This window comes from Gossypium arboreum, chromosome 12, assembly GCF_025698485.1.
Source record: "Gossypium arboreum isolate Shixiya-1 chromosome 12, ASM2569848v2, whole genome shotgun sequence".
Classification (NCBI taxonomy): Eukaryota; Viridiplantae; Streptophyta; class Magnoliopsida; order Malvales; family Malvaceae; genus Gossypium; species Gossypium arboreum.
In genome coordinates, this window is record NC_069081.1 from 117,645,144 (window position 1) to 117,668,468 (window position 23,325).

Consider the following 23,325-nt stretch of genomic DNA (forward strand, 5'->3'; position numbering starts at 1 on the left):
CCAATGATTTATTAAATCGAAAATGTTAATTAAAAGGGCAAAGCGAAATTTTGTTTTTATAAATATCAGATAAATCTAGAATTCCAAAGAATGGCAATTCTCATAATAAAACCCTTAGCCGGATGTCAAATCCAAGAGCTGAACCAGTAATATATATATATATATATATTTTAAATTGAAGCTTTTTAATTGGATTTTTATTTTATTATTATTTCAGGTGATGAGATGGGTGATAGAGAGGCTTAGAGGTAGAAGAGGCAACGTAGCTTCTCTCTTTTTATTGCGGTGACTCACAAGGTTTTCTTTTTATTGAGATAAACCGTGTTAAAACGATTTCTAGAAGCTTCGTCGGAGAGATTCAGTCCGGTTGATGATCGGAGCTCCGGTTACCGTCGGAGGAGACGAGTTAGAGCGTTTATTTGTTGTTTGTTGCTGTTTCCTAAGAGGAAAACGAGTTTTTTTTTTATATGGTAAATAAGGAGAAGAGAGGAAAATGAATGGGCATAGCAACGGATTCGGTAGTGTGGCGGCGGTTGCGGCGGCTGAGTATATAAGGAGACATCATCTGCATGAGATAGGAGAGAATCAGTGTAGTTCAACTCTTGTTAAACACATCAAAGCTCCTGTTCCTCTCGTAACTTTCTTTTTCTTTCTTTTTTCTATTTAGATCTATTTGAGAGATTTCATTGTGCTTTCTCTTTTTGTTAGCGTCATAGACTTCTCCTTTTTTTTTTGTGATTATTTTGCATGTTTGCTTATTGAGATTGTTTTTCAGTGTTTGACTTTTTTTTTGGTCCTCCACAAGGATTAATCTCGATCTATGGTGGTTTTCTTTAGTAGAAACCTTTGAATGTTTTGATTGAATTCGTTATATTTGGTTTTGCTGGTTTATGTTTAACAAAAAAACATTTTGCATAATTTTTGAACTAGTAAAAGATTAATTTTGAAGGTCTTACATTGAAATTTTTATCGACAGAGATCATTTTGATTCACTTTAACAACTCAAAACTTACATTAAAGGTGTTTTGCTCATTTGAATTTTTAAACAGTTTTTGATTTGGTCACATTTCCATGGTTTTCTCCATTTCTTTATATAGAAACAATGAGTTATGTATGATCTAATTGAATTAAATGGAACTTATCTTGTTGGCTATTTAATTTCCTAGAAATGGGAATAACGTGAGTATATGTTCCAAATCTTTATTTCTTTTCCTTTCTCCATTTTTGCACCCACCTTATGAATGGTTTATTCAATGGCCGAAGAAAGAGGAAAGATCGATAACTAAGTCGATATTTTGATAATGTAGAAATAATGCCCTCCTCTGGAACCGTAGAGCTTTTTTCTTGGTACAAACAAAGCTTACATTACATTCAAAGTGGAGGAAGGGGTTTTTCGGGGATCAAAACTTGAACCCGCATACAAGTTGTGACTAGACTAGTAGCTTGTTGGTAGAACTGTTGAGCTTGATTCTTATTTTTACGAATTTTTAATCTATCACCTTGGTTGAATCTCTTTTCTTTTTCCAGGATTTGCCTAGTCTTTTATGAAACTTGTATTGCTTTGTCTTTTTATTTTACAGGTTTGGTCTTTGGTGAGGAGATTCGACCAACCTCAGAAGTATAAACCCTTTGTCAGCAGGTGTATTGCACAGGGAAACCTCGAGATTGGAAGTCTTAGAGAAGTTTATGTCAAGTCGGGACTTCCGGCTACTACAAGTACTGAAAGATTGGAACTCCTTGATGATAATGAGCATATCCTCAGCATCAGGATTGTTTGTGGTGATCACAGACTTAAGGTAGAAAACTAGAAATTCGTTTTGTTTTTCTCCATTTACATTTGATATCATCTATCTCTTCCATTTAAAATCTTTTTGTTCTTAAAACAAAGCAATTTAAGTGCGTTTGCTTGTAGCTTAAGATTCATGAAAGTATTCTTGTTACTCAATTGTGGACAATATCTTTTTCCCTTCAATATTGAAAATCCAAGAAGTAAGATTCTGCAGTTAAATCTGTTTTCTTGAATGTTTGGTACAAAAGTTGTAAAAGTACCATGAAGGCCCTATATTAGGAGTCAGATTGTATTTTACTCCACTACTAAAAAAATTGGGTAAATTAATCTTTGTATATTAGATCAAATAGCAAACTGACTTTTATGTTAAAAATTTCATCCATTTTTACAGTTAAAAATTAGTCTTTATATATCAACATGAGGGGTACATGGCACATCACATGTCATTATTTGGCTATACGTCAGTTTTTAATAGTACAAATGGATGAAATTTTAGACTGAAAGGAACAATTTGCTATTTGATTTAACATACAATAACTAATTTGTCTATTTTTTGAGTAAATTGTGTACAATGTGATCTGGTTTCTTGCATAGGCCTACTTGATATTTTTACCCACAAAAAGTTCATTAGTTGGTAAGTCATGGTCACGAAGTTCAACTTTTTAAGGTAGCGGTTGTAAAATGAAAAGCAAGGCCCTGATTGATGTCTTTGACCTTAATTTTTAAAAATTTCATACAGAACTACTCTTCAATCATTTCACTCCATCCGGAGATCATCAACGGAAGACCGGGGACATTAGTGATCGAATCCTTTGTGGTGGATGTCCCTGAAGGGAACACACAAGACGAGACATGCTACTTTGTTGAAGCTTTGATCAAGTGCAATCTCAAATCACTCGCGGACATCTCGGAGGGGCTAGCCATCCAAGACCGGACTGAACCCATTGATCTATGAAAGTTGGGAACGGAGGAGATATAAAAATAAGGTGGTGGCTGTAATTGCCATGGATGAAGCTTCAAAGGCTTTTTCATATACGGAAGGGCTTTAAGGATGGACTGGCAATTGTGGGTGTTCCCATCTTCTACACTATTAACTCAAAGCTGCATCATTGTACCGTGTCATTGGGTCTGTCATGTTTTATTTGAACTTAATGTGTTGGATTTCCTGTCTGTAGTAGATGAACCACATTTGTTATAAACTTTTATTCTATTGGAGGTTTAAAAAGAAAAGACCACTTGATCCTTTGCTGATTTAGAAGTTTCTATCAGGACGAAAAATGGGAGATAAGGTTGATGTAATTAAGTGTAGTAATAATATTGTTATGTATCATAATCAATCCATTTAAAAATTTCAGCTTGCTTGGACTGCATACCATATTTTAGTTAAAACATTATTATTATGCCTAGTAAAATTTTTAAATTTTTTAGAAATTTTAGTTAAGCTTTTGAAAAGTTTTAATTAGATCCTTCAAAACTTTTGAAATTTTTTATAAACCCTTCAGAATCTTTAAAATTCTTTTAAGTGAACACCCCCAGAACTTAATGGCACAGTCGAAGCTAGTGGTGGTACGCGACCCTAGCCTGACATTTGCGTAATCCCGGGAGTCATTTGCGGCATCGAGGCCCGTGGAATATAAGTGTTATGATGATTACTTATCTGTATTGACACCGATTGCCGGAACAGCTGAGGCTCCACATCCAGCCGAGGGTTGTGGAGGTATCATAAGTTGCTCTATCATGTCTCCTTGGCAGCAATAGCTGTCTGGACATCTGCAAAATCAAATCCTATAAGTGGCTTTCCATATGTAATCCAAGCATCAATGACTACATGCAATAAGAGCGTTGTTACTTATTTTTGGGATTAAAATTGCATTGGGAAAGATTTCATAATTGTCACTCCGGAATTAGATAAAAAGGTTAAAATAATACATGGTTTCACAGTTACTCCGAAAAATATGTGTAGACGGTTTCTGTGTTTGGTAGCAAGCCAATGTTATAAAAAGACTGAACCAAAACCACATTGATTAGGTTTTGTTTTAGTTTGATGAACTAATTTTTTGAAACATGTTAAAAATACCAAATAATTTATACATTCGTCATACTAACTCTATCACTATAGATAAGCAACCTATTTATCAAAAACAATAACAATAAACTAAAGCTAGTTGCATCATAAAATAAAACAAAACAAAAACTAAAGGTCGCTGCATCCAACAATTACTTGTGCAATAAATAACACTACCTACCACCATAAATGATCTTTTTTCATTTTGCTACAATATTATTGGTTGAACTGAAAATCTATCATAAAAACAAATTAGCTCACAAATTAAAACGAATCAGTTGAACTTCTGGTGATTAAACCACTTAAATCAAAATTTAATAATTCATTTAATTTAAATCATGACCGACACCGAAAACATTTCATTCAGAACCCTTTTATTAAATATTAATGACCAAAAAGATAAACCTTTAATAATATCTCAATTTTTGTTTCATTTCCCATTGGCGAAAATCGTTCCATCTCGGCCATGCACAATAAAAACTTAGATAATAAAGAAATAATGATCAAAATTAGTTTTTAAAAAACCGAAATATGATTGAAATTGAACTAAACACCGGTTCAATCAGTCCGCTTGTTTCAACCGTGATTTAAAAGCCTAATAAATAAAAATAAAAACCGGTTCACTCTCTCTCACTCACTCCTCGATATTCCAAAACTTAAGAAGCTAAAAATGTCGTCTAAAATGAGTGATTACCATGCCCCCCATTCAATATCTATATAAAACTCGAGAAGCAACCACTCATGTAGCAACTGAGGCCACCCCCAATTTTTTTATATGGTTTTTCATACTTGATAGATAGATAGATAGATAGATAGATAGATGCTATTACATATGAGTGGGTCTGAAAGGAGGTATGCCACCCTGGCCTGGCATTTGCATCATTCCCTGAGTCATTTGCGGCATTGAGGCTGGTGGTATGTAAGGATTATGATTATTCATCATATGTTGGGGCATCGGTGGAACAGCCGATGACCCCCATCCAGCTGAAGGTTGTGGAGGCATTGTAGGTTGTTGTTGTTGTCTACCCGGAGCGTATTGTGTCCCATTGTATTGATGACCCATTGTTTGAACTGGTTGTTGCCCCAGAACTGAAGGCTGTGGGTTCACCATAGCAGGATTAGGGATTGTATAATCCCTGCTCCTATCGTTATTGACCTGTAAAGAATAGACCAACCGCATAATGCAACTTTGGGACCAAACAAAACCGACAGTATAATGCAACCATAGTTGGATTCTGCCTCCCAGCTAAAGTATTGCATTAAAGCAAACGATTTAGATAACAACTCGTAAACTGTATTGTCCAATTACCTTTATACTAAGATCGGTGTGACGTGAATACGAGAGATGAAGTTTACAAAACCCTCCATCGTATATGCAGTGCCCTTCTAATGCCTCCTTGGCAACAATAGCTGTCTGAACATCTGCAAAGCATGGAACCGTTAATACTTGAATTCAAGGGACAGCGAATATAAAGTGTCCAATCTCTTCCATATGTTCTTGGCTTTAATATAAAAATAATAATCAATAATGTATTAGGCCATAACTGGCTATTATGGATTTGTTAGAATAAGAAGGCTTAGTCTAAAAGTAACCTTTCAGCACTAGTGAGAGATTCTCGATAATGGGCCATCTTGATGGAAAAGTAACCAAATTCTGAGGCCTAATTTAAGACTAGAAATAAACATGTTCGAACATTACCAGGGTACTGAATTAGAGCCTGCAGGGCACCATTCTTATCAAACATGGCAATCTTTTGAACAGGGCCAAAAGCAGAGAAGACCTGAACATTATAACAAGACAGAGAGAAATCAATAGATAATCGGTATGAATTCAGGTACTAAACAGTCCAACAAAAGCCACTTTCAGTAAATTGTAAATACCATGTGCAGCACATCCAAGGTAACAGCATATTGCATGTTCTCAATAGATGCAAGTAAAACATTACTTTCAGGTTCTAGCTTTTTCCCATCAACACCCAAATTGAACTGCAATGGTGACAAACAAACGAATCTCATTAAGAACCAAATTAGTAAACAAACGGTATAGAGCCCGCATATTAATACAGAAAAATTATTTATTTCACGGTAGATATACAAGTTAACGAGAGTTGAATCTCAATGAATGTGACACCATGCATGAGAAAAAATTAAACATTTTATGAAATTTGTCAAGTTGGTTGTGCTAAAACTAATGCACTGTGCCCTAAGAAACAGCACCTAGTAAATAGCAATATTACAATTCTTTCAGCAGTTAAGAAATTCAATTGCAAATAGCATGTTCTTTACCTGGTTACTTCCATCTATAGCAGAAGGAGCAACAGGAAGATAGGGATTGGTATAGTCCCTGAAAATAAAAACCAATTTGTTTAATTTCTATACAACAGCAAAGAGATGTGCAGCAGCCAGTAAATGGCATTACAACAAAAGGGATGTCAGAAGTTTAGATTATTAAAAAAAAAAAAAAAAACTATACAACAGCGAAGAGATGGGCAGCAGCCAGTAAATGGCATTGCAACAAAAGGGATGTCCAGAAGTTTAGATTATTTAAATAAAAAAAAACTAACTGTGAAGAAATCACTGATGCATAAGCAAAATAAGTAACAATTAGTAATTGAATATGATACATATGATCATGATCGGATGAGAAGAGTAGACATCAGGAATACCTGCTCCTGTGGCTCTGAAATTTCACACTCAAATCTGTATGAGCAGAATATGTGATCCTAAGCGTACAAGGAGATATGTTTTCAGAAAGCAGATACCTGGAACCCAGGAAAAGGTCAGTAGATCATCATAAAAGAAAATAAAGTCACATAAGAACAACATAAGCTGCAATATTAAAAGCTTTGCTTGTGGAGTTAAGACTGTTACTATAAGAACTATACTTTATTTCTACATGGTGAATTTTCTATACACTATCTCAAGGACTTAAAGATGGCAAACAACAGGAAATGTTGCAATATTTGTCAGACACTGTCGTCAAAAGATTTTGGGCGTGATATACTTATGTGTTCAATTGCACCACAATAAAGCTATATGTTGAAATATGTGTTCAATAGACTTATGTCTAACAATTAATGCAACAGTCACCTAGGGATGATTCGTCCATCCAAGGCATTTTTTGCAGATGTGGCTGTTTCTGCATCTGAAAACTGCACCAATGCCTGTACAAAAGAAAACATAGAACAAGCTTATTTTCAAAGGCTCAAGCAAACAAATCAATCTAGGAAGAAGGAGATTTAATTCATTGACCTGAAATCCAGCTGTCTTCTCAAAGGTAGTAATCTTATGCACAAATCCAAAAGCTGAAAATACCTGCATTATTAACTCCTTTAGAAAGATGAATGGAAAATAAATCAAGTAAAAGGACTCCAAAAAGTCATTACAACCTAGAATTTCCACTAACAAATCTGCCAGAAAATAAGGAATGGAGATAACTTCAACATACCAGGTCTTAAGCATCGAGACAGAAATAATAGAACATATTAACAGAATACAACTTAACAATTGCAGTGATGCATTTCAGATTTTCTAATGATGTTAACAAAAATTAGAGAACATGTAAAATCTATGATTTTGCCGAAGTACTAGAATGAAGTAACGCATAAAAAGAAAAAGGATGAAAAAATTGACCTATATGTGCTAAGAATCCTCAAATCTTCAAAAAAAAAAACAAACGAAAGCTACACTTCAGGCTGCTCAAATTTCAATTTTATCAAGTATTATGAGATAAATAACTGTGCCATCTTCTGAGTAAAAATCAGATACAATCACTATTCTTTTAAGGGTAAAACATAAAGCTTTAGTTGCTACAAGTAAATTGAAGCGAAGTAAACTACAAATGCAGGAACTATGAAGATTATACTTTGTAGATTACATTGTTCCCTAAGAAAAATAACTACTGTTCTCTAGTAGAATAGTATCAATGAAAATTACTAGCTTACTTCCCAAAAGCAGATATAGTTGTCTAGATCTTAGAGAAAAACATTTAGATTGTAACAATTAGTCCCTTAAACCATTGCTATGTGATTTCACAACTACATTAACAACTACAAATAGTGTTTAATTCCAAAATAGAAAGAGATAAGTACAATTGCATGAGCACAGAAGGAACAGAGGGGTTTTTCATCTTCACAAGGCTATTATTGATTAGCCACTCATTCAATCTTAAACAACAGGCATCAGCAAACAAAAAATAATGCTTATAACATTAATGAATGGCTACTAAATCAGGAATCAGAAGTACCCATGCCCAACACTAGCACCTCACTTAAAGTTGCCATGGAATCAGAGCTTGTTTGGTACCATGGCTTCAGCTGAGTGCAAAGACGAACTAAGGCATTCAATTAGACTACCCTGCTCACACGCACTAGCGAAAATTTTGGCACTCAAGAAAGCTAGCATCTATTTTATGGCACAAATATATAATACAGATCATATAAAGCATCAAAAAAGTCCGAGGGAGCTTGATGCACATGAAAGAAGAAATGAAAAAGAAAAACACCCTAAAAGGTAGGAATTGGAGGTAAGTAAGGAAGAGTAGGGAAGAGAGGTAGTGTTAAGGAAAGGAGAAAGGAGACAAACACACATGTGCTCTTTCTCCGGATGCACTAAGCTGCCATTGGAGATAATTCCCTTGACATGATCCTGCTAATTCATTCATATTCATGTCAAAACAACAGAAAGCTTTTTCTTTCTATAGAGCATGACAAAAGCCACACAAATCCTAGTAATTACATAAACTCAGATCAAACCTAGAAATTCTTAACCCAAAAAGGAAAGCAAGAAAGACCAAAGATCTTCCTTACCAGATGCAAAACATCAATGGAAACAAGCCGCGCATCTTGACCTTCGATTGTTACCAAAAGAACATTTCCGGCGATATCCGCCGTGGTTTTGTTGTTTACAATCTCTTGCCTGTTAGAATATTGTAGGTAGACCGTTTTGCCCCTAACTTGAGCAGGCTCCGAAGATGAAGCATAATATGATATCATAGCAATAGCCTGATTCAAATCAGCCTAAAAAACGATAAACAAAAAAAGAGAGCAATTACTAACATTCTTGACAAAATAGGATGAAATTTGAAGAGAAGAAAACAGATTAAACTCACAAATTCTATGAAAGCTTGATTTCGATTGGCGCCAACATTGCATTTGGTATTAACGACCTTACCAAATGGCTTCCCCAGCTCAATCAGCTCTTCCTCCGTACACTCCCATGGCAAGTTTCTTAAATGCAGCACCTTCGACGGTGGTTGAGTGTAGCGGAACTGCGGCTGACTTGATACCGATGCCATTCCGTTCAGCACAACCCCTATGAAAAATCTTCGCCGAAAAAAGACAATCAAAACCCTAAATGCTCAAAATCCAAAAAAAAAAAAAGAAATACAAAACGTTAAAGTTCTCATATCAGATCGAAACATATATCTTTATAAATAGCTGAAAATCAGCCAATGTACGGGGTAATTAAAAGAACATAAATTAACCTGAAAATTTTTGAAGAGATAACCCGTCAGAATTTCTTAATAATTATTATATTAGGGTTTCGCAGAGAAAAATGAATTACTGTTGTTTTTTTTTTTAATCGCGCGGTTAACGTTTGGGACTTACTCTGGCGCCGGATAAGTGTATTGTGCACCCCCCGGTGACGTTAGCAAACAAGGGAAAAGTTAATTTGACGGAACGGGCGCACTTTAGCAGGGAAATATCTATACCTATTCCTTCTTAAAATATTTCTGTTTGAGTTAAATCCTAAGTTAATTTGGGTATCAATTTAATTTTACAAAATTATAATTTTTTGTTTTATTTTGAATGGATTAATTTTTAATATTAATTTTATATTTATTATATATTATTCTAATCTTTTATTGTATTAATTTTTTCGTTAAATATTTATACAACTTATTGATTTATATTTAAATTCTGAACATAGATTAGAAAATTTAAATTATGTAATATTATTTCTGGTATTTTATAATCAGTGTTGTTTATTTTGACAAAATTTTTATAACCCTTTAATTTTTATATTTTTATAATTTAATTTAAAATCTTATTATAATTATTTTTGTTTTGCCTATTTCATAGTTTTAATCTTGATTTTTTTATTACGATCAAAGTTTATATTATAATTTAGTTTTAAGTGTTCTCTTTAATGCTTTGTGGCTGTGATTAGCCATATTGTATCACTGACATTTGTCTTGTAATTGTCAATGTAGAATGAGTTCTAAAAGGCACATTCTTTGTCACTAAACACTTTATACATATAAAAACTTTCAATTTTCTTATGACAATGATTAACATAATAAAAATTGTGGTTGTAAATCATTACCCAAATTGTAGCACTGTTGATTGTTGTCTCTAAGGCAACTTCATAGTCTTATTTTAAGGTTTTCTTCGGGGTGGTCCTTCCATTTCCCATACCAAATATATATAAATATATATTCTTTTCTGTTTGATATTTAGATGAGTATCATTTCTCTTAATAATATCGTTTTTAATATTTAAACTTTAAATAAAGATTTTATTACAACTTACTAATATCCTAAAAAGATTATGCCTTCCAACAATCATGTACAGCTCTCACTTGAGATTTCTCGTGAAAACTTGCCCAATTAACAATTTACATGATAGGTGGATTTACTTATCAACAGTCATCATATTAAGTTCCAACTATCACATCCAATCCAAAGTGACACGAGACACATCAAAATGCCATTTTACGAAACTTATAATATTAGGCCATTTGTTTTTACTCACCAATATCAACTCAGGACATAATATCTTAAAATACGAGACAATCAATGTATAAAAGATTAAGAGTCAGAAGTGAGGGCATTATCCTCCTTCCTTCTCGCCAAAACCATCATTCCCTTCCCATACAACTCTTGCCACTCTTTCCATTGATCGATAAATCCTATCTTAAATAAAGTGAACCAATCATCTCTACTACCAATCCATCAACACAAATGACAGAATCATAACTTGCTAATATTTTTAGGAGCATTTTGGTTTTAGTTTACAACAACGCATAACACTGTTAACTTTTGTTCCCCGTTGGTAAAGCATCAAACTCTTACATTCTTTGCGCTCTCAAATTTTTAAAAGAAAAAACAAGAAATTGATGTTGTAATAACTTTCACCTTTAGCTTTTAAGAATAATAATTATTACAAGTCCATACCCTAAGGTTTGATATGCTTTTCAGATCTTTCCATTGACATCTTCGTTCATTGAGAGCTGCATATGTTTGGGTTTCCCCTGGATATTATTATGCTCTAAATCCCATTTGCTTGGTTCTTCTTCTATAATTCCTCTTTTCCTATATTTGCAGTAAAGTCCAAGTTGCAATATGCCCAAAGGGAGGCCAACCAGATTTGGTGACTGCCATATATAATAACATATAAACTATGTCAGAAAAAAAACATTTATTGATTTTTATAAAAATTTTATAAAAATCAAATGAAGCTTTCTTTTGAAATGATAAAATCCAAGGTTTAACTACAATGATGTTAGTTCAAATGTTGTTATGCATCAGTTTTTTTTTATATAAAATATAAACAGTTAAAAATATCTTTATAATAATATATATTTTATTTTTATATTTTTATAAGTGTAATTTATTTTTTTAAAATATGTTAATAAAAAAATTTATGAGATTTAAATTTAAAACTTTGAACATTCAACTATTTTTTTTTTATCAATCTCGATGCGCCATAATGTAATAAATATAATACGAACCGCTAGAAGGAGATCGTGACTCAGTAGTCCATAAGCCAACCAAAGAACACTAGCCAAGAACGAGAAAAAAGATAAATAAAACGGCATAAATTCCACACTCTTTGTCATTATCACTTGTTTCTGCAAATTTAAAATAAAGAAAAATAATCAATTCCCACACGAAGATGACACGAATCAAGCTGAAAAAAATAGAATTTTCTTTTCTTTTTTAAAGGGCTTACCACGACGACAAGTGGAGCAGCATACATTGCCACTGAAGCCACCAGCCCAATAGTCCCAACAAAAACTTTCCGATGATGATGATCATGAAATACAAAAGCCGATATAATTGCAGTTACGGTAAATATTACCATAACCATCGTCGTTATGGTACCAGCTTTAATCTGCAAATTTTTTCACCAAGCTACCATCAATGGTGATCACACGATAATGAAAGAAGAAAAAGAAAAACAGGGTTTTATTAAGAAACTCGCCTTTCCTCTTGTTGGAGCAAACCAAAGATAGATGAAGATGAAAGATAACTCTAAGATGATCCCTAAACCATTAATGGTGATGACAGGGAAATTTTCCCACTTGTAGCTCACAACAGGCAATCCATACCATGTGTAAAGGAGACAATTCGATAGTGCAACGATGTATGGGATGCATGAGAATTCTTCAGTGCTTCTTTTCCTTATTACCCTTGTAAAAGTCAAGCTGTACAACACATATATTTGTTTATCACGTATGTATGTATGTGTATATATATGTATGCATGTATGTATGTGTAGGGATATATTGACATTACATTGGTGCAGCATAAAGCAACAAAGAAGAAGCATTGCCTGCAAGAGAAAGATCGTGTAGGTATTATGCTTTTTGTATCAGCAAAAAAAAAAAAAAAAAAAAAGGTATAGAGGAGATGAGAGAATTAAATACCCATGATACCAACTGCTAGGCGTAGCCTATCACCCATGATTTTGTACCTAAAAAGAAACAAAAAATGGTCCCTAAGATGGAGAAATAAAATGGTCCAAAAGGTGAGAAAAACTTCATAAAAAAAACTACATAATTTAGTTATGTCTTATGGATTGTTTTAATGAGCTTGAAGGGATATAAATACCAGTGAGATATTGGATTTTATTCATCAAAAAAAGTGGGGGAAGAAGAATAGGAATAATAAATTTTATTTTTTTAAAATTGAGAGAATTTAAGAATAGGAAGTTCTGTCTACGTCTTATAGGGACTTGTGGATGCCAATAGCTTGATTTCAATAAGAATGAAAAATAAAATAAATATTTTTTTTTCTCTAATTGTTCTGTTAGGTTTCATAATAAGGTCAAATGGAAAATGGAAAATGAAGTATATATCTGCTGTTTATGGTTAGTGGAATATATCTCTAGCTAGCACTCCCATTACCCCCACTCGGAACACTAATTTCTTAGTATTTAGTTGTTTACCCCCAACTTTCATTCAAGGGGTAATATTTTCACTCATAAATTTCTTACAATTAATAGAGTATGAGTTCGAGTTTAATCATGTGCAATTATTAAGCCACTATAATTCTATGAATTCATCACTGTTTCGTGCTTTTAATAAAATCATTTTATGAATCTACTCGACAAGAGTAAAATTAAAAATTTTATTTAAAGGAAGTCCATATAAAATTATAGAATTTGGGAGAGGCAAAATTAAAAATATTGTATTAAAAATGCTTAAATTAAATTTTTATTTTTCAAAAAACTAAAATTGAATATTTTAATTTTGGGAGGGCTAAAAGTAATACCCATTTAGCAAGGGGATAAGGCTCGTGCTTGCCTTCCCTTTTGAGTACGCCATGCTACTCGAGCTCTCGATAGAATAAAAGAATAAATAAAACCTAGTAAAAGACAATACTGAACTTGATAAATATACGAAATCCTATATATAAAATATATCAACTTATACTCATTTAAAATTAATCAATTTTTTATAATTTTATATATAAATAATATTTTAATAAGTTAAAATTTAAAATATAATCATGCATGTAAAATGCACGAAGAAGCAAGTTAGCTGACAACGATAAAGAGAAAATAATTGGTTTGACACTAAAAATGGAAATGCATGTAGAATTTTGTTTAATTTCTCTACAGAATGAAGAAAATTTTAAATCAATTAATGAAATAAGAGGTTTTGCCACCATTTGATAACTAAGCTAGGAAACAATTCTAAAAAGAAAAAACAAATCTAAGTCAATTAAAATCAATGTGCAATTCCATGGTAATAAAGAAAACAATACATCAATTATTAGAATTTATCATTAGTTCAATTAATTCATTTATCGGTCACTTTTTGAAAAGGTGACATTTATTAAATTTCAAGTAATAAATATCATATAAGGGCATAGGTTTAAACTCTACCAAATATGAATGCTGTCTCTTTGGTAGATGGTTGTGTGCTATGCATGATTTGATTAGATAAGCTCTGTTCTTGTTCTATGAACCCATCGTCTCTTCAGATAATCTTAAACTCTTGAGCTCACTGCAATCAAAAGATAAAACTCTGACTAAAATAATATTGCTCTGTTGAGAAGTGCGTCAAGAGAATTCTCTTTAAAAAAATTTACCTTTACTCAACAAAACACAATCGATAAAAAATAAGAACTAAGAAAAACATATTATGGTCTAAAGCTGTTTCTATATGGCTCCTCGACTAGGGAGGAGACCATCTTATTTCAAGGTTAATCAAAGTTATTATATATGTTTGGGGAAGGATTTTACGTTGGATTCTATTAACCGTCCGATCAAGAAAGATCGTTGATATCAAGAATCACAAATAAATTATTCAATTCTTATCAACTCAATCAATCATCGTGTGATTGCAAACATCAAGATCAGTTTTCTTTATAACTAGTAATTGTAGTCTATAACCACAAAATTCTAATCCAAGTCAAAGTATTCTCTTGAAAATGAGGCTATATACAAGTAAAAAACTTTAAAATCTTTCAATCAAGTTCTTAACAAAGGGACCAGGTAGCAATATAGGTGAAGCCCTGAATTCAATTTGGGGTAAATTTAAATTTTAGAATTTTAAGAGATAAAAAGAAAAAATATATATATTTAAAATAAAATTAAATTAATTTTTTATAAATAGAAGGGACTAAAATGGTTATTATACCACTTAGTTAGGGGCAAAGACTGACTCAAAATCTCATTAGACATATACTTGGATTAAGCTGAGTCTGGTTGATTTTTTTTTATATCTTTTTCAAACTTGTTTTTAGTTCAACATAAAAACTCAAAATATTATTTTCAACTCAAATTTCTATTATCTAAACTCAGATCTAAACAGATAATTCCATCCTTAAATAAATAAAAAATCCTAAATCACAACATATGTTAATGACATACATAAATCTAATATCCCAATTATGGCCATCTTTCCATTTATGCATAAAAAATCATAACTCCCCCAAGTTAGTTCTATGTTACAATTTAGCCTCATTAATGTAAACCAAAGAATCCAATTTTTTTTTCTTTTATTCTTGAAGTGAAATAACATGTCAGAAAGACCCAAGTGATGAATGTGGATTGATGTTCAATGGCTACCAATAAAAACCAATCCTATTAGAACATTTAATATTGACCCTAAATTAATAATCAACATTTATGAAAAATATATATAAAAAAAAAAGTTAAACATTATTCTCATTCAATATCATTATAATCAGAATCATATAACATGAATCATAGTTGTTGTTTCGAATGATGCCAAATATGTAGGATTTTAATTTTCATGACGTGAATATATAATGTAATTTTAAAAATAAATATAAATATATTTGTATCCCACATTGATTTAATATATGCAGGGAAGCATCTTTCATCATCTTCTTGTATGGTGAAATTGAAAAGAAATCCATGAGAGATGACAAGAGTAAAAAAGGCATATATTTAATGGAGGTTTTTATGCCCTTCATGGTGATATCATCTTCTTCCTCTTGATGGGTTGTTTTCCATTTTCGATTCTTGGTTGCTTCTCGTATTTGTCATTGAAAAATATAATATATATAAACGGAATTAAGAGACTGAAAAATGTCTTTAATTGATATTTAAATATATATTTTTATAAATGAAAAAAATTCTGCGACGAATTTATCAAATAAAAATTCTATATATATACCTTATATGGGGTTTCTGATGCTCTGTTGTGCTGTACATTGTTCTGGTGCTTGAAAGTTCTTACAATCAGAACCAGGTTTGATTTGATACTATTGAATCAATTGAAGATATTTGTTTATTTGTATATAATTATTTAAGAATATTAATTGGTTAAATTATGGTATTAATCCTTATATTGTGTTGTTGTGAATTTAATCTTTTATTTTTAATTTGAAAATTTTGAATTCCTTTTCATTTTAAGTTTTGAAATAAAATTTACAACCAAACAATAGCTTTTAAATTCATTAAATTTTATAGTTTTCAAAATCTTATATGATGAAACAATAACTCTAACATTCTAACTTGGTCCAAGTACGTCTTTTATATACTTATTAAGGTTCAATAACAAACATTTATTTTTTATACAAAGCTTACATTTACTCGTAACTCTTTTCCAACCCTTAAATCGAAAGAAAAAACACTTTAACGTGTTCTCCTCATGACTGCAATAACAACAATACCAACTCAACTCAAATTTAAACAACAAAATATATTAAATGTTATTTTCAAGTATTTTCTAATAATTAAAAGTGAATAATATCGTATAACATCATGTGACATTTAAATCAAGGATATAAATTTATTTTAAATTTATTGTATGTATATAATTTTTATTTAATTATTTTTATTATTCACATTAAATCTTAAAAGATAATATGCGCTTAAACGTTCGCAAATTTACATCATTTTAATTATAATAATAATAATAATATAAATGAGTCAAAGCTGAATCAGCTTCTACTTTTAAGTTCTTAAATTTAGCAACATGTAACAATGTTATTGGGGTTAGGTGTAGAAATTAAGATAAGATATGATATGTTGTCAAAAGAATGAAATAAATAAAAACTGAATTATTGCTGATCCAAAGATTGTTGAGTGTATCCAAATGAGATTTTAATGCTTTTCCAGCGAGGCAAATAAAATCATTTTTTATTTTAATTTTAGTAAATAATAATATTTTATTATCATTCAATAACATTTCTATTTGATATATTGGTTGTGTATAAATTTATGTAACATCAACAATTTATATTAAGATATGGGGTGAAAGTAGAAATTTTATAGTGGACTCAAATTGAATTGTAAAATTGTTAAAGTGGTGAAACAGAGATTTTACCAATTTGTTAATTGGATCATTACAATTTTGAAGGCGTAATATTACCAAATAAAGGAGGCCAAGCTGACTGTCTATCATTGATGTTGACACCTAATAAATTGTTGATATGTAGATGACCCTCTATTAGAGGTGTGCATGGGTCGGGTCGGGTCGGGCTGAGGTCAACTAAAAAGTCAGGCATGTTTACTAGTCCTGGTTTGACCCAAAAATAGATCTAAAATTTTATCCAAGCTTCACTCACCCGCTCATATTAATTTTATATTATTTTTATATAATTTTAAAATATATATAACACATTAAAAGCACTAAAATATCAAAATAATTTTTCCCAACAAATTGGAAATAAATTTTAAAAAATATGTATACTTAAATAACACTAAGATAGATACAACTTAACAAGTAAATGCCTCTAAAATAATAACAAAATTAACAAATGTCTTCAAAATAATAATAAAATTAACAATAAAATAGGTTTTATACAATATCTAAACAATAACAACAGAATAGTAACAATATAATAGTAAAATGGTAGCAAAATAAGGAGAAAACAACAAGAAAATTATATTAAAAAATAAAAAAGTAGATTTTTTTGTCCTTTAGTGAATTCCGGCCAGGCTGGGCCAAAAACGCCTTAACCTAGGTCCGGCCCATTTTTTAAACGAACCTTTTTTTGTCCAAGCTCATTTTTCAAGCCTATATTTTTGCCCAAACCCTCTTACATTTACTTCGGGCCTTTGGGCTGGGCCGAGTGGCCCAACCAATGAACAGATCTACCCTTCATGAGGAATAATTCACGAGCAAGCCTTTATACGAGACAATCCGCAGACAACTCTCCACAGACCTTGTTTGAGTCGGCTTTGAGGCAATTCACTCCACACCATTTGTTGGGACCACCAAAGCATAACCATCCCATATGACCCTAAGAATGAGAATATTAGAATAAGACCACATAGTATGCTTGATGGCAACAACTAACTTACAATGACATTGTCACCAAGCCAACCCACAAGACCACGTAGAATACTATACTGTCAACTATGCAACACTATAGGACAATGGGTGGCCCCCTATAAGACTAAGGATGGGTTTTCTCCCTAGCAGCCTTACACAACAACCCTAGAGCATCCTCCTCCTCCTCTATTCTCCTTACACCAGCTCTTTGCTTATCATATGCGAATCGACACTCTCCTTCACCATCTTCTCCTCTCTATTGATAACTCATATCAACTATAACTTTTAACGTTAGTATTTTTTTTTAGCAAGAACATGTGACGTCTTATGATTTGTTTTGGCTAGCTAGCCAACCACAAGCCTCGAGGGAGTATAGAACATCTAATCATCTTGGCAAACCATAAGTTTAGTGGTTTTGGCTACAAGTTTGTGCCAAAATTCTATTTTTATACGATGATGAAAAGACGAGAATTAAAATTTTCTAAATCGGACTAATGATAAAATCAATCAAATTTTCTATTCGTAAATTTCATTGATGTGAATAATTCGATTAAATAAATTTAAAGAACTTATAAAAAAAAGTTATTTAAAAACTAATTTTTATCCTAATTTAATTAGTATTATTCCAATTCAGAATTAAATTAATTTAAAACCTTTCTCCAAATAAGTATCGGCTGATTACATTTCAACTTCAAAAAGAACTTAATCACATCTCTTGACGGTGCCATCCATTTAGTAGGATTTTTAGATACTCTTGTGGTTTCGTTAATAATGCAAATTTATAATTTAATAATTATAATTGGTTCTCTTTTCTTATATTTAATTATATTTTTGCTAAAAATAGCAATACTATATTAGGGTAGGCAAGTGTTGTTGCTAAGGCATTAAACTAACGACAAATTAATCAAGTGCTCTTTGTTGCCGCTTTGTCTCTGGCTAGGAAAGTGTAAATATTTATATCAAATTATCAACCTCATTTCAATTTTCAACCAAACAACCTCTTAAAAAACTATAAATATCATAATTTTAGGTCCAACCACGAAAATAATTGTAATAAAAAAAATATTTAAGGGTAAGTTATATCAAAAGTCATTAGACTATTAATAAATTTACATTTTAATTATATGATTTTAAAAAGTTACAAAATAGTCATTGAACTATTCGAATGCTTTTATTTAAGTCATTTGATTGTTAAGTTTTTTTCTTTTTTAAAGTTCGGTTAGTAAATTTTAAGTGATGATTCAACGATCAATACAGTGAGTCAATGCCCATCAACAAGTAAAAAATATACTTAACAGTTAGTGACGGAGATCAAAAAAGAAAATTTTCTAAATTTTGATTCGTAGATCCTTAACGTTTAAAGCTGTTTCATAAAAATAAAAAAACCTCTAAAAGAGGATGAAAAGAGAGTTTTCAATTAGTGTGCAGGTGGTGTGACTAAAGAAGGTCATATAGCAGAGATGAACTTACTAATAATTTAATAATATTGTGTATCATTTTACCAATATTTAATTGTTTACAAAAAAAATATTAATCCTTACTCTCTTTTTAAAACAACACGTTGATGGTGCAAATGATGCTTTGCATCGTATTAGTTGAGTTTTAGGAAGAATATATATTCTAACCTTGGTGTTAATTATATACTAATTTTGACTAATGACATATTAGCATTATCTTTGGTGAAAGTGATGAACTAGTCACCATACTTTTACTATATAATTATTTAAGCTTGATTATATTGGGCACCATACTTTTGGAGTTTGGACTATATGGTTTCGTGAATACAAACTACTTTATTATATTATATATATATATACATATATCATGAGGGTGAAAAAATAAATATTACAATGTGATGTATAATTGATGATTTACAATCTTTTTGAGTATTTGAAACTTATATTACAGGTATGGGAATTTTATGTTCTTGTAGTTAAAATGACTATTAGTATACGGAAACGACTGTCGCGAGCCGATATAAGATGATGCCGTGGATGTTGATACGATTCAGACGACGTATCGGCGGAGATAATCAACTCGGGCTGGATGCTTGAGCTTCATAAGTGCCTTTACTTCGTGCTTTCGGACCATTTCTCTCGAAATGTTTAAGTTCCCAGAAATTTCTCCTAATGTTCTATCACCTTTACCGTCGAGTCCGTATCTCTGCCTGATTACCAGGCTCTCTTTTGGCTTCAGAGAATCGAGCTGAAAAAATACAGCAAAAATGAACAAAACATGGTCCAAGTAAGCATATGGGGTTTTTCCGATAACAATTATCGGTGAGTGTAGATCAAAAGGGAATGGAGGCTTACCACATCATCAAGTGCAAGCCTGAGAAGAGCAGGTTGCCTTCGGTGATCGCCTCCAACACCATCGACATCGGTGATTCCACTAATGAACTCTTCTTGTGTGACGGAATGCCTCAAATGAAGAGATGCAACGGGTTTCGAGGCCCTCATTACTTCTTGGTACCTCTCGGGGGAAATCCCAACTCTTTTGATTACTTCATCGTCTGTCGGTTCTCTATGAAGTTCAAACAATAATTCCAGTTTGGCTCTTTGGATTTCTACTCTAACCTGCATCACAATAAACAGTTCAAAAATAATTCATATTTCTACTAAAAGAAGCAGCCAGGGCTTCTACTGCTCAGCTTATCGGTCCAAAATCTCGAGCCAACAATTAGCAGCATAAGGCAGCGGTCGAAATGTCACTAAAATAAATGAACAAACAGAATATGCACATTGGTCTACCCAACACTATTTCAATGTATGATTTTATTTCGGCCTCGGGCATTTCGAGCATGATCATATCATCTGCTTGCAGTTAGATTCCAATATTGCTCGTTGTTTCAAGCAAATCATATATAGCATACGCTTAAGTGAGAAGAGAGCTTACTGATTCAAGTCCAAATGAGACACGCGTGAAGCTTGATAGGGTCATGGAACGTATAATTGCATGCCTAATCCAAAAAAGGCCGTACGTAGAAAGACGGAATCTCCTTCTTGGTTCAAAGCGGTCGATGGCTGTGATAAGTCCTTTAACTCCAGCCTGACAAAGGTCTTGAAATCTTGGACCATTTGCAAAATCTTGAAAATATTTGTTTATCACAAACAAAACGAGCCGGAGGTTGTGCTGCGTGAAATAAAGCAATACCTCTCAGTAGTTATCATTGAAAGCCAATGCCAAAATGCTCACAATAAGCTTTAGCCACAAACTAGGCAAACACTGCTAAAATGGATATATGATATCAAAACATGGCTCTTCTTTAGAAAAGTTCTATTTGCCTGTGCAGTGTGGGTGATGGGTGAGGTTTGATGTTAGAACAACAAGAAAGAAACCCTCATAAGTGCTTATGTCAAGATATTTAAAAGGGAACCTCAATGACTGCTGCAAATTTATCAAAACTTGGTCAAATTACTTTCCCACATGTAATATTGGATCACGGAAAATTTGGCCGAGGAATGGTACGAGGAATGGTATTCTAGTGGTACATCAACACCAATAGCATATATGAAAGGCTAGCATATGCTCTACTAAACCACCTTGAAAGTTTAAACCGTACGTACTATCACGGTTCCTTTTCTTTTAATTCGAAGCATCTCTAAGCAATACTGGTGGTTGAAGAGGAATTACCTTAATGAGCTTATTTCTAGCAGCTCGACCAACCTCTAACTGTCTTCTCACTTGAGCTGCACTCGAATTTGTTGCCTCAGCTAATTCATCTTCAGTAGGATCTCTACCCAGATCCTTTTGCAAGTTCTCTTTTGCCTCAAGCAGTGCCTGCAGTTTCAGCAAAATATGTTAGAGGCAAGCACTACCAATGCTTCAAAAAAACTAAGAAACATGGAAAACTGAAGGCTAGCAGCAGTCTCCTTTTATTGAAAAGGTGCAAACCTTCATTGGCTGCATTAGCTTAAACAACCAAGTATGTTCGGTGGACGGCAGAACCGGAGGTATCTTCATTTTCTTCCAGTCCAGGCTGACCAAATCGGTTGAAGCCGAATAGTCCCGGACAAGCCTATCGATCTTCTCACTTTCATTCGAGATACCCTTTTTACTCTGGCCAGAAACAACTGACTTTTCTTCTCTATTCTTTTTCAGTTCAATCCTTTTATCAAGGCCCAATCTTCTATTCTTCTTAGTCTGGCTCCGAACCACGATCTTATCATCACCGTTATCCGCTTTCCCATCACTTTCTGTAGATCTCTTCCTCCTCAGATGGCGTCCTTTTGTCTCACCTTCACTCCCTTTTTCATCAAATGTTTGAGTCGAAGGGCTAAGCTTATAAATGTTTTCGAGTTTGGCAGCGGCTTCGTTGTAATCTACGTCCACGGTGTACGGAGAACCTTCATCAGTAAAGTCACGGTTTACAGTCTTGGAAGCCTTTTTCGCTTTCCCGCGTCTCTTCGGGTGCTCCTTAGCCGTTTCCACCGGCAAAAGATTATGGTCTCGAAGCGTAACTAGAGCCGTATTATTAGATTTGTCTGCTTTAAATGCCATAATACAAGGTCTTCTAAATGTACATCTTTGAGTAGAAAACTTTGTGCCTAATCCTACTGGAGTTCGGGCAGCTGAACTAGAAACACTGACAACTCCCATCTCAAATTGTCTTTTTGCAAAATTTAAGCAAAAAACTGCAACCAAACAAACATGTGCATCAGCAACAGTACAAGAAACATGCAACAGATTCATCAATATTACATAATTAAAACTAGTTCTTTTAACACAAAAACACTAATATTTATGCTCTGCATCTATATCTAGAGTTGATCAAACAAAATTTCAAACACCAAGCTTTGTGCGTTTATATAAATTAATCATCAAAATTTTCTACAACCTACTTCAAATCAACATTAAACAAAATCATGAGCAGATCAAAATTACATATCGTAACAAAGGCATGTCTTGTCTCTGTTACATTCATCCATAATCAATTCAGAAACGTTAACCAGTTCCATGCAAAGAGAAAACATACCTGGTTGAACAAAGCAAAAGCGAGTTGCTGAGTCGACTCGGATCGCGGAATTTGAGGAACTCGCGCTTTTTTTTCCTGGCTACAACGAATCCTAAAATGATGAAAGATTTTTCGAAATATAAAAGAATCATTTAAATTTAAAGACGTAAATTATGGTGTCCACAAATTATATCAATGGGGAAATCAACGGCCGAATGGAGGCAGTTTCCAAATCCAACGGTGGAGGGACTGACAAGTGAGATTCAAAGAGAAAGGAATAAGAAGGGTGTGATGACGTGGCTACTGGGGAAAGCAGAAAACTGGACAAAAGGCGTGGCGAAAAAAGAGTGGAAGAGTAGATATTTTAGGGGATTTAACGGATGACCTTTATACACGTTGTTTGATTTTATTGGAAAAGAGTTTCGTTTTCAGTCTGCGGGACCCAATACGTGTGGTGGCCTGGGACTCTGGGGGCGTATTCTTACGTTGCATGACCCGTAGCCATAACTTTTTTTTTAAGCAAAAAAGCCCTCA

At 32.8% G+C, this 23,325-nt stretch overlaps 4 protein-coding genes across 10 annotated transcripts; 1 reads left to right on the top strand and 3 right to left on the bottom strand.

Annotated features, from left to right (window-relative positions):
• LOC108476687 (abscisic acid receptor PYL8-like) lies at positions 1-3,138 on the top strand. Its single transcript, XM_017778957.2, has 4 exons — positions 1-146; positions 218-634; positions 1,581-1,796; positions 2,529-3,138. Exons 2-4 carry the CDS (start codon positions 494-496, stop codon positions 2,742-2,744), a joined length of 573 nt encoding a protein of 190 aa, XP_017634446.1. The 5' UTR covers positions 1-146; positions 218-493; the 3' UTR covers positions 2,745-3,138.
• Positions 3,139-4,367: 1,229 nt separating this feature from the next.
• On the bottom strand, positions 4,368-9,593 carry LOC108476515 (polypyrimidine tract-binding protein homolog 2). 7 transcript variants are annotated; one of them, XM_053022576.1, is made up of 11 exons: positions 9,464-9,593; positions 8,965-9,167; positions 8,663-8,872; positions 7,107-7,169; positions 6,945-7,018; positions 6,521-6,616; positions 6,141-6,198; positions 5,736-5,840; positions 5,554-5,635; positions 5,164-5,276; positions 4,368-5,010 (listed from the first exon to the last, which is right to left on the bottom strand). In XM_053022576.1, the coding sequence occupies exons 2-11, from the start codon at positions 9,148-9,150 to the stop codon at positions 4,681-4,683; spliced, it is 1,317 nt and encodes a 438-aa protein (XP_052878536.1). In that variant the 5' UTR covers positions 9,151-9,167; positions 9,464-9,593; the 3' UTR covers positions 4,368-4,680. The 7 variants fall into 7 exon arrangements, with proteins under 7 accessions (XP_052878536.1, XP_052878535.1, XP_017634226.1 ...); XM_053022575.1 differs by having other exon boundaries at positions 8,965-9,178; XM_017778737.2 differs by having other exon boundaries at positions 8,965-9,205; positions 9,340-9,579.
• Positions 9,594-10,632: 1,039 nt separating this feature from the next.
• On the bottom strand, positions 10,633-12,672 carry LOC108477584 (bidirectional sugar transporter SWEET3). Its single transcript, XM_053023431.1, has 6 exons — positions 12,507-12,672; positions 12,376-12,412; positions 12,062-12,284; positions 11,810-11,971; positions 11,589-11,708; positions 10,633-11,231 (listed from the first exon to the last, which is right to left on the bottom strand). The coding sequence occupies exons 1-6, from the start codon at positions 12,541-12,543 to the stop codon at positions 11,052-11,054; spliced, it is 759 nt and encodes a 252-aa protein (XP_052879391.1). The 5' UTR covers positions 12,544-12,672; the 3' UTR covers positions 10,633-11,051.
• Positions 12,673-19,610: 6,938 nt separating this feature from the next.
• On the bottom strand, positions 19,611-22,951 carry LOC108478186 (RNA polymerase sigma factor sigE, chloroplastic/mitochondrial). The gene is made up of 6 exons (XM_017780612.2): positions 22,813-22,951; positions 21,732-22,471; positions 21,471-21,617; positions 20,733-20,969; positions 20,150-20,413; positions 19,611-20,042 (listed from the first exon to the last, which is right to left on the bottom strand). The coding sequence occupies exons 2-6, from the start codon at positions 22,434-22,436 to the stop codon at positions 19,845-19,847; spliced, it is 1,551 nt and encodes a 516-aa protein (XP_017636101.1). The 5' UTR covers positions 22,437-22,471; positions 22,813-22,951; the 3' UTR covers positions 19,611-19,844.
• Positions 22,952-23,325: the final 374 nt, after the last annotated feature.

Excerpts from the sequence above, each read along its gene's own strand:
- LOC108476687 (XM_017778957.2), top strand. The coding sequence starts at position 494 with ATGAATGGGCATAGCAACGGATTCGGTAGTGTGGCGGCGGTTGCGGCG. Across the intron at positions 635-1,580 it reads TCAAAGCTCCTGTTCCTCTC|GTTTGGTCTTTGGTGAGGAG; the intron begins GTAACTTTCTTT and ends TTTATTTTACAG. Across the intron at positions 1,797-2,528 it reads GTGGTGATCACAGACTTAAG|AACTACTCTTCAATCATTTC; the intron begins GTAGAAAACTAG and ends AATTTCATACAG.
- LOC108476515 (XM_053022576.1), bottom strand. The coding sequence starts at position 9,150 with ATGGCATCGGTATCAAGTCAGCCGCAGTTCCGCTACACTCAACCACCG. Across the intron at positions 5,636-5,735 it reads CCTTGGATGTGCTGCACATG|GTCTTCTCTGCTTTTGGCCC; the intron begins GTATTTACAATT and ends TATAATGTTCAG. Across the intron at positions 5,277-5,553 it reads GGCTCTAATTCAGTACCCTG|ATGTTCAGACAGCTATTGTT; the intron begins GTAATGTTCGAA and ends CATGCTTTGCAG.
- LOC108477584 (XM_053023431.1), bottom strand. The coding sequence starts at position 12,543 with ATGGGTGATAGGCTACGCCTAGCAGTTGGTATCATGG. Across the intron at positions 11,972-12,061 it reads TTGCTCCAACAAGAGGAAAG|ATTAAAGCTGGTACCATAAC; the intron begins GCGAGTTTCTTA and ends AAAAATTTGCAG. Across the intron at positions 11,709-11,809 it reads CTGCTCCACTTGTCGTCGTG|AAACAAGTGATAATGACAAA; the intron begins GTAAGCCCTTTA and ends TTAAATTTGCAG.
- LOC108478186 (XM_017780612.2), bottom strand. The coding sequence starts at position 22,436 with ATGGGAGTTGTCAGTGTTTCTAGTTCAGCTGCCCGAACTCCAGTAGGA. Across the intron at positions 20,414-20,732 it reads TCTCATTTGGACTTGAATCA|GTTAGAGTAGAAATCCAAAG; the intron begins GTAAGCTCTCTT and ends ATTGTGATGCAG. Across the intron at positions 20,043-20,149 it reads GGCTTGCACTTGATGATGTG|CTCGATTCTCTGAAGCCAAA; the intron begins GTAAGCCTCCAT and ends GTATTTTTTCAG.